The sequence below is a fragment of the Sinocyclocheilus anshuiensis genome, unplaced genomic scaffold (assembly GCF_001515605.1).
Source record: "Sinocyclocheilus anshuiensis isolate Anshui unplaced genomic scaffold, SAMN03320099.WGS_v1.1 scaffold784, whole genome shotgun sequence".
In the NCBI taxonomy this organism is placed as follows: Eukaryota; Metazoa; Chordata; class Actinopteri; order Cypriniformes; family Cyprinidae; genus Sinocyclocheilus; species Sinocyclocheilus anshuiensis.
The window spans coordinates 771,458-782,259 of record NW_015554160.1 but is presented as its reverse complement, the minus strand read 5'-3'; the positions used below and the strand labels follow the sequence as shown (position 1 = coordinate 782,259).

Here is a 10,802-nt window from a genome sequence, read left to right as displayed (position 1 = left end):
TGTGTGTGTGTGTGTGTGTGTGTGTGTGTGTGTGTGTGTGTGTGTGTGTGTGACTGCAACTCTGAGATTGCACAGCTCTGAAGTGGTTGAGGATAAGATTTTCTTCTATTTCTGTTGGCCTCACTTCAGTCCATAGAACAAAGCATGTGTTCTTCACTGCTGAACCAGTTTCAGTTCACAAAGATAAAATCTTTACACACTATCTCTCAAATGGACCATTGACTCTCTATCTACAATCTCAATTAGGAGTGTCAATGGTCCAGAACAGTTCGGACATTGCGATTCAAAACGATTCTTACACAGACCGATCGTTTCGTGTCTTTACACATCAGTGTATCGCCACGAGCCGCAGGGTTTAATTTGGTTTTGTTTGTGTATGTTTTTTTGACTCAAAGCCGTGATTCCCATCCACTGACATTATATGACTGACAGACTGCAACGTTAAAAATAAAAAAAACTTTAAAAATCTTTGTTTGTGTTCTACTGAAGAAACAAAGTCACCTACATCTTGGATGCCCTGGAGATAAGCAGATCAACATCAAATTTTTTTGGGGTGAACTATCCCTTTAAGTATATTTTTTTGCATTTTATGTCCATCATTGGTTTATGGAAACATGCTTATATAGTCAATTATTATTAAAAATAGATTTAATGAATTCCAGAAAGTTCCCAAAAGTCCACTTTAGAAGTATAAATCTAACAGACGTTCAAAACTTTACCTGACAAAAACAGGGTTAGAGTAATGTCTTAAGGCCTGTTCTCACCAAGAACAGTAATTAATAACAGAGCTAACTAATAACTATAACTAATAGGCTTATTAGTGGCCCACACCAATTGGTGGCCAAGCTTTTTAGAGTTAGATGGATTCTGATTGGCTATCAATGTTTTTTAGCACTCATCAACTAGAAAAAAAATCATTTTGAAAGTGATTTCCAATGAAATCATTCTTCTGTGTCATTATTGTTGTATCCATATTTGTGTAACCTACTAAAATTTTTAAAATATGCTTGTGCACCACTAGAATTGTGACTCATCCATATTTTCTACTTGAAAACAAAGTTCTGAGTTTTGTACATGTATACAAGCTCTGATTGGGAGTTTCAGCAAAAAACAACTTCTTTCAGCTAAATGGAACAAAATAAATAATATTTTCCAGAACCAGCACCTTATAAAATGAGATGTAAATTGCCAGAGACCAAACTCACAGTCTTCAAGCCATTTCTGCTGCTGAATGACTTCATACTTAAACAATGGCTCATTGACCAAGTACTGGCAAAAGCAAACTGTAAACAGGGTGGTGTCCATCACTGAGCTAGAATTAATGAAAGCTTTGTTACAGTCCGACAGAATCCGTTTTTGAAGGAGAGTAGTCTTAAATCTGTGTCATAGGTTTCTATGGACTGCTGGCACTGGTGACCAGTGGTGTCAACAGCTGCAGTATATGCCTCTCTAAAAATAGCTCTACAAACGCTCTACTAAAGTACTGTATCAGATATCGCATTATGTAAACTGCTATGTCAGAATAGCAGGATAGCAAGGAAACAATAAAAAACAACTTACAAGGATGTGTATGTTACACAGACAGAAACTGAATCAAGCAAAACGGAGTGCATGCATCCTCACCCACATGTTTGCAATTTGTGCACAGGAAATAAAAAAGCAAATATAATCTTTGAGTTGGTAAAGCCAACACCTGGGGAAAAACACATTTTCTGTGCCCTTTGTGGTTACAGAGTGCTTTGCAGAGCAGGAAATCACAGCTGTATGGACAAATCCACTCCATACTCCGCTCCAGTTCCCTTCTCACTCAGTAAGAGAGCCCTTGTTCTTGACTGATTGTGAATGCTGCACTGTTCTACTGCCATCTCTGAGACCTGTTTATGGCTCCTGCCCCAGACCAACTCTCTCTCTCTCAGCCCTCTAATGTTTGCATAATTTCAGTTTTAGAATCTTGAAAAATGGATGCGAATGTCCTGCTTCGCCTGAAGGTTTGGAGACAAAAAGATTGCAGAGACAGGGTGAGGTAGTGGTGAGACTCTGCATGATTCCTGTATAGCTGACAATTACATTTAAGAATATGAAACGCTAAATTAGTTTTTACAAAACTGATCCACATACTACTTTTTTTTACACATATACAGATTCATACATCATGAACGTTTTTTGCTATGACAAACATTTTTGCTACAAGAAACCATTATCTTTGTAAGCAACTGCAAGCCTGTTGTAGGAAAGTGCTGAATCATTTTCCCAACAGTATTTCACATAGTTGAAAAATCCTCAGTCTGAGCCAGTAAAGCCTATTTCTAAGGTCATGGTGTCCAAATGACAGAGACAAACACATAAAAATGACAACTTTGAATGGGCACACAAGAATAAGGTGAGATACTTGCTGGCCACTTGATATGCAATTTGAATGGATGTGTTTGTGCAAAGGGATGTACATAGCTTATACCACACATTTAAATTCCTCTGTGACTTTTTACCATCTTTCATGATGCACCTTGTTATGCTCTTTAAAGATGTAAAGAGACTCACTTCAAGACTTTCCTTTAAAATAAGCAGCATAGTTCATGGACTCCAAAATAATTACTGTAGCAAAATTATAATGGACCCTTTTACAGTCTGTGATGGTGCGTTTCAACGGTCATCAGCTTCGTGAATCCAGTAACTTTTTGTATATTTTCATTTTTAAAAAACTTCATTTATAGCACTACACTTGATATTATATTTCCTTTGCATCAAATAAAAAAAAACAGGTTAACGTTGTTGTAAGGTTGTTCCTAATACAGCAACTTTGGGAATGACTGTAAATTTGACATTGTTTGTTTTTCTTATCAATTTCTCTATTTTTTTTTTCATCTTTTTGAAAGTCTTGAAAAGATGTGGATTTTTTCTTTAGCCCAATTCAATTTCCCTACAGAAGCATGCTATGTTCCTTGTATCCTTCTTATATCATACAGTGCTACTTTTAGTTTTTTTTTATATTCATAACTGGCTATTTGGGTTTTCACAGTGTGTACACTGCAACTGATATTGGAGTAACCTGAAAAAACCTCTACATGATGTTCCTCTGTTCACTGGTTTAATAAATGGTGATCAGCCAAAATAGGCTTGGCATGAGGGTAGGTATTTTTGAACTGTGTTCAGTACATGATCAGGCAGTGTGTTCATATCCAGGGTTATCAGAGATCTGGTGTCTAAATCTGCTTCCCTTTTCTCTGCCTAACAGAGTGGTTTCATATATGTGTGTGAGTGCTTTTAAAAAATTCAGGAAAGTGGAAAATGGAGCTCTCTACATTCTCTGCATTCCTCATTGAGTGGAGAAGACCATGAGCTAACATTGAACCTCTGGCTGCTTCAAATGAAACTACTTACTATGATTTTAAAGAGAGCTTTATGCAGATAAAAGCAATTCATAAGCCTTGATTTATATGGATATATTCATAAAGCCCAGGTGTCAAGCTACCGCATCAACTTGACCATTCTCGTCTCCTCAGAAATCTGCTTTATTATTCTCATTTTTTAAGGTGCTTGAGGGTTTAACTTTAATACTTTAGTCAACGTAGCACTCAGTTTGCTTATAAACTCTACAATAGTAAAGGAACTCAGTTCTCAATGTCACTTGTGTTTTGTCCTATAAATGCTTTTTATGAGACCTGCTTAATTGCCACCAAAACCATATTGTTATCACTTTGGCAAGCAAGTATGAAGTCTACACTGGACAGATCAGACATATTCTCACACATTCTGACTACAGTTATTGAGAAACAGAATCTGAAAATGTGAAATTTTTATTTTAGAAAAATCACACCAAATACACACTCATTTACCAAGACATCAATTATTTCTTTCATAAAATGCAGCCATTTTTTCACATCTGATTTGAACATGACATCACAACCAATTCCACTAATTTTCACTGAATTGCACTTAAAATATAAAAATTACCCAACAAAAGACACTACTTGCTTTACAATGACATTTGCTGAGCAGATCCTAATGCACAAAAACCATTATCAGGCCATTTGTTTAGCTTATTGCGTTCAGTTGCATTACATTTCTAACACATCCAACACAAAAATTAATAAAAAAAGAGACACCTAAACATGCGTGCATCTTGCAGATTAAAACTTGATAAAATAAAACTAAATTTATTTCAAGGCTGGTTTATTCATGGAGTACATATTAAATATGATAAATATTAATATTTCTTTGTTTTTTCCTTCTGAAAGTTTGTAGCCAGTAAAGGTTACCCCTTCAATATGAAGGACAATCTCACTGGTTGGTTGCATACCAACTGTTCATCTCTTCCATAATAGAATCTTCAACTGGAAATCTGCTGAAAATTGGCTAGTGACACAGATATATCCTCTTCAAATGATCAGACTTGATTTTCACTTGGTATCATTTTTTATAGTGCACAGTCTGCAGATGTGGCACACAATGGCAGCAGCATAACAAAAAATGATCTTAGCACACTTATGACAAAGGCACATTTTATACAATGAACCGACAAAGATGTTATATAGTGTTTACTCGAGACCTCCTAGCGGTCTAGCGCTTCATGAAAGGGGTCATCGCACATTTTACTCAAAAGAATAAAACATGCTGTATTGCACGGAAGCAACATGTTCCATCTAAAAGAAACAAGGTTCACTCTATGTGACCATTTCAACCAGTCTCTGTCCCCTCTTTAATCTGCTAACAGACAGCTGATCTAGGTCTGCTTGTAAAGTAATCAGCAGGTAAATCATATTAAGAGCTCTTAAGAGAATGTTAATCTTCTTCTGTTGTCATACCGAGAGATATATTGGTGCTAAAAGCTTTCAACACATTTGGATAGTTAATTACGTGAGCTCAAGTCACCAGTAGGGGCCACTGGTTGCAATGTGCCCCCAACTCTGCCAGTTTGGGAAAATGCCATTGGATTGGAGCGGACTTTTACATTTATAAACTTCCTTGTCTTGTGTTTTCCTGCCTAACTTTCTGGATTCATTCAGTTTCTTTCCCTGGTTTGTGGAATTCCATGTATTGTTTTGTTGCCAAGATGTTGAAACCAGTCCATAGTTTCTGCCATCGTTGTTGTCCCAGTAGGTCTGCTCTCCAGTTCTGTAGCTAATGCAAAATTCGACCTTATTCTGAGGGGGCACATACCCAGGCAGTTCAATGGCAAACGAGAATGTGTCTGTATCCTGACAACCATAGACATTATTCATAAACGTGCATTCCACATCCTGGAAGCTCTTCCAGGTGTCGAAAGTGATTCGCACATGAACCAACTTCTCGTAGGCCAGGTTACGCACTTTGATAGTGCCAGTGAGGGCTCGCTCCTGTAGGGTACAGTTCTCCAAACAAACCAAGTTCTTCAGCAGCCGACTACGAAAATCTAGGTAGTCTGCTGCTGGCTGTGGAAAATCTAGAATTCTGCTCTGGACTGAATTTATATGGAGAGTTCCTGTGACGTCCTCTAAGTTTTCCAGGTCAAATTGCAGTTCGGATGTAACAGGTTCTTTGTTTTCGAAAGTTGAGAAGACATGCACCACGGTTAATGACATACCCTTTGAGTCGGCAAACACAACCTTCTTTTTGGCCTTGGATTTTGGGGTCTGCCAGTCCAGACGAGGGGGCTCCAGGTGCGCTCTAGAGCTCAAGCAGGGCCGGAGGGGTTTGTAGCAGGTGTTGACCAGGTTGCGTGTCCTGTAGTCTTCATAAGAGCTCAGGAAGCTGCGCAGTGGGGGAGAATGGGTGATGTACAGCTGCACAGCCACATCCACGGGCATAACTGGACCCGGCATTGGAGGACTGAGGAGATGAAGAACTCTAAACACATACAGACAAAAGACAACCCAGATGTGTGAGTACAATGTCTTTAAAATGTTTCAAAAAGTCAAAGGAAGTTTCAAAAAAAGTTTTAAAAGATATTCTGCTACAAAATGATATTCTAGGAGGAAACAATTTGCCTTTATGAAGCAACACAACACAAATTAGACATGACTGGAAATGACAAATGATTGTGACAGTGGCCCTTGAGCCCCCCACAGGAAGTCAAAACTTCCTTGTTGTAGGCTGTAGGGCTCTTAAAAGTATTTTACATGCAAATGTATGTATATACATTTTGATTTCACATGTAAATAAATGTATGTGCTTCACTTAGGGTTTCAAACATTTCAGTAACCACAAAAGATATGGAAAAAAGTGATTCGCGAACTTCGCGTTGCCCAAGCAGGTAACCATAACAACCCTCGGCATTCGAACACTTTTTGTTATAAAAAAATAAATAAAAAATTACATTAAAAATACATTAAACATATACACTAAAATACATCACAAAAGGGTTTTTGTTTTAAACAAATATTTACGATAGTCGACATGTCGCTAACTGTACTAGAAGCACCAGAAAACACTTTGCATTTTTAAAATTTACTGGGTTAAATAACGTTCTTACCTTGTGGAACTCATGGAGAAAGTGCTTCAGTTTAAAGTGGTCTCTTGAGCAAAGCACATTGCAGGAGAAACAGGATTTATACGCAATTCCAGAGCGCTGAATTTAAAGTAAAAATTCGTGATTTCAAGGGTTCACCCCCAGATTAGCCTGTCCTCTGCCGACACACCCACTCCACGCTGAACACACACTGCGAGTCCTTTACTAATAAATCCTAGTACCGCTTATTTGCATATTCCACACCCCAACCAATAACCGAGCAGCACATTTTTGTGTCGACCAATCATCACTTGAATAGATTTAGTACCGTGGACCCCTGTCGGTGCAAATTATATCGCACTCGCGTGTGATTATCTACTCAATTATCGTGGATTTGTTAAACTGACATCCTCTTGGGTGTAGTAATGGTGGTAGTTTATATAATTTTTTATTTTAAGACTTGTACATGTTAGGTTTTCTTCATTCAGATGGAGGTAACGCAGCTGGGTAATCTTTCATCTATTGAGCGTGGTTGTTTGCCCTGTGAATGTAGGTCATGGGTAAAGTTAATCTTTATTTCCTGATGGTTGTAATAAACCATGAATCTAAACTTAGCACTGACACTAACAATTTATAAAAATGTATATAACACTACCATTACGATCCAACAGTGTCTGGTGTATATACCATGGTCCAAATGTCCAAATGGCTCTTTGGCCCCATCCCATACATGACTGCGGTGCATGATAGAATAATCTGGTTTTACAAGCACTCCAACTTCAGGCCATCCAATCCATGTCAAAGTCCTTAATGCAAGTTATACTAATTAAAACTGACATCTTCTCTCTCTCAATCAGATCTTCCCTATTTCTCTCATAGTTTCGTGATTTTATCACCATCATTATTTGATTAACGATTTAGTGACGACACACTCTGATTGATTGATGTGCATGGACAGATGTCCACCTCAGTGATCAATACCTTAGCACCTTTCTTATTGATGTGCAGATGTTGAAGCTGTTTCGACTGTATGTTTTGGTGATTAGAGGTTATCAGCCCAGTGGGGCACGAAAACTAGGAAAGGGTCCGAACATGCAAAAGACCTCTCCTTCTCTCTCTCTAAAGGTGGCAACACCAAGACCATGGGTTTGACTCCAGTCAGGGAACGGGGATGTTATGAGAAAATATGAGATATAGGAGGGGAAATTACATTCCTACGCTTTTGCGTTCTCTCGCTAAAGCTTCGCGTTCCCCAGAGAAACTGCGTTCGCTCGCAAAACGTTTGCGTTTCACCGAAAAAAATTTGCTAGCAAAGCGTTTCATTTGATCACAAACTCATTTGACCCCCAGTTTTGCTGGCTAACGCAAGTCTCTCTAGTGAGCCCAAAGGTTTTGCGAAAGAACGCAAAAAACGTATTTGAAATGTATTTTTTACTCCCGTGTCATGTTTTTTTCCTTTAGCTATATGTAACATTGGTATGAAATGTATAGTTTAAAATATACTGAATTAAGTTATTAGCTTAATGCATGAAGGTATTAGTGTGCTGGCCTGTCGATATCCTTCATTAACACCACTTGACTACAAAATGCATTTAATATACTTTAACTTACACATAGACATTTTCGTGGCATTTGTGGTAGAATAACATCTGCAAGGATTTAGACTGACCTTATCCCAAAACATTTTTGCTTCTGTGGCATGAAGATACGAGACTATATCCTTACAATGACATAATAAGCCCTGAGTCATACTGCCAAATCCGACTATGGCACACGAGAATGAAATAAAATGAGTGCTTGACTGTATCACAAAACTTCAATGTCTAATTCTGTGCAAATGTTACCAATTGGAATATACAATGGTGGAGAGAGACATCTAGTGCACACTATAAGAAAATATTCATTTTAAATTTAGTCTTAAATCTGATCGACACCCAATAAAATACATGAGTCCTGTTAGTAAAATCTTATTGTAGAGACACTTTTAGACAGACAGACAGACAGACAGATAGATAGATAGATAGATAGATAGATAGATAGATAGATAGATAGACAGATAGATAGATCTTTACAGAAGGAGAGCAGTGGTGTAATATCAAACAGTGTGGTAAGTCACATATGTATATTTCAACACCCTCAAGTACAGACAGACTATTTCACGGGACTATCTTGTGTCAGCCAGATTTACAAACACATGACACAATTCAGCCAATCAGTAAGCCAGATGCTCTCCTGACTACCTAGGTTTGGGTCGATGCAACACACCAACCGTCTAAAAAGAAGCCTGGCATAGGGAGGTTATTTGACCTGTTGCAACTTCACAAACTTAAAAAGAGACAAATGCAAATCACGTGTTATGAATAGCTGTGGTACACTTCTACCGACCAATGAATGCAAGTTCAGGAGTTATGATGTTTTACTGGTATAAATGTCTAATTCTTTTGTTTGGAGGCCACAGTGAAAGATTTTTTTACAGAACAAATAATAGCCCAGAGCTGACCTAAACCCACAGAAATGTATCCACAATGAATAATTAAATACTTACTATGATTTTATAATCATTCATAACTATTTCATTTTTTGTATTTTATAGTTATTTCACAATTGATGTATTTAATTTCATAATTGAATTATTAATTAAATAATTACATTCTAGATAAATATGTTTTGTTTTTCAATACATTAAGTGATGAGTTTTTCTTTAATTTTTCCCTTTAAAAAGGGAATTCTGTAAAAGACAATATCTCCCTTTGTATTGAACTTTGAGCATTGTAACGTTTCAGATGTTGTTTATGCTCAAACAACAACATTAAACACTAACTAAAGTTAAAAAGGTGAAATCATAATCAATGACCCCTTTAAAATTTTGTTAACTTGTAATAGCCAGCCAACAGGTCCACTGGGGATGCAGGTCTGTCTTGAAGATCTGCACTAATATCTCTTATCCAGCATGAGACGCTGTTGTTCTGATCAGAGCTCACGGGCATTGAATCAAACTCAGTGACCAGCCCTTCTGTACAAATATGTGTTTTGCAGTTGTTAGTGTGTAGATTTTCAATATATTACTGTAAGACCTGGGGTTGGCTGCTTAATCTGTTTACATAAATCATCTTTAAAAATAACCTTGCTGCTTCCACTAATGAAGCAATTTGGTGACGTGTGCCAAGATGCCGACTGACACAAGATGCAGAGTGTGCAAAAAAACTTGTGCGTTTTAATCTTTGTAAAGTTTTTTCCCCTGCTTTTTTAAAGCTGAACTCCATGAGGCAGCAGAAATTCTGATACCATGAACAAATGAATGCTTCACAAACAGTCACTGGTGTCTTATTACTTTCTTATTGGGCAAATAACCCATGAGCTCTGTGTTTCCACATGGCACAGTTTCTAACCTCTACTATGTCAGAACTAATTTTGTGTGTCTTGTATCACTCTTTGCGGTTTTCCATTGGATCGGTGTAAGGCTCAAGAGGGTGAATGTGGCATAAGGCCAGGTTGGAGAATAGAACATTGCAAGGGTGTCCGAATGGGTCACTTCTCCACTTTGTACAAAGCTGTTCCGATGTGGGAAGCGTCTTGAGCCATTTTGTGTGATTCTCAGGGGTCCCAATTGGGTTTTGGGGAGGATGATGTTGTTTCCCTGTGGATCGGGATGGGAAAGGGGGCCGTAAATGGGGCATCTGGCTGAATGCCTGTTTTAAACACTTGATTTATGTGCACAGACTAAGAGCCAGTCTGTTTAGTAAGTAATGTGTCTGTGTAAGAAAGAGAGAGTGTGTGTGTTTGAGTGTGTATTTGCTCGATAGACTGGGCTGAGACGTGCGGCTCATTGAGATTTTGGTAAGATTCTAAAACATTGTAATTTTACTAAGCATTTCAGATCACTTTCACATAAATTTGAGTGTACTGAATAAAGTACTGAGAGCATAATTTATGCAAAATATTAGGTAACTCAAAGAACAAAAGGGCACTATATTATATATATATATATATAAAATGCATTTTCTCATTTGGAAGTAAGGTCAGGTTTATGAGATGATGGGCATAAAACTGTCAGCCTTGTTTTATTGTGTTTCATTCTGTTGACGTTTTTGCTCTCAGGGACATTTACTCTCAGTAAGTAAATCAACAATTTTCAATCCTTTTTTTAACTGTCCTTGTTGAATGACAAAACACTTGAACTGAATATGTCTCTGTCCATCTCACTGAACAGTTAAACTCACAGAAAATACAACAAAAATAAATTTTTATATATAAACTGTAGCATACATAAATTCGAATCAGTTAATCTTTTTTAACCTGTTCATTTACAGCAGTGGTCACCAACCTTTTTAGGCCCAAGATCCCTGACCTCGGCCTTTATGAAAGACAAGATCTACCT

The 10,802-nt window shown here is 37.5% G+C and overlaps 1 protein-coding gene across 2 annotated transcripts; it reads right to left on the bottom strand.

Moving 5' to 3' along the window:
- Window positions 1-3,817: 3,817 nt before the first annotated feature.
- On the bottom strand, window positions 3,818-6,615 carry LOC107670880 (protein phosphatase 1 regulatory subunit 3C-B-like). Of its 2 annotated transcripts, XM_016463679.1 has the most exons (3): window positions 6,449-6,615; window positions 5,061-5,823; window positions 3,818-5,027 (listed from the first exon to the last, which is right to left on the bottom strand). In XM_016463679.1, the coding sequence occupies exons 1-3, from the start codon at window positions 6,460-6,462 to the stop codon at window positions 4,866-4,868; spliced, it is 939 nt and encodes a 312-aa protein (XP_016319165.1). In that variant the 5' UTR covers window positions 6,463-6,615; the 3' UTR covers window positions 3,818-4,865. The 2 variants fall into 2 exon arrangements, with proteins under 2 accessions (XP_016319165.1, XP_016319164.1); XM_016463678.1 differs by having other exon boundaries at window positions 3,818-5,823.
- Window positions 6,616-10,802: the final 4,187 nt, after the last annotated feature.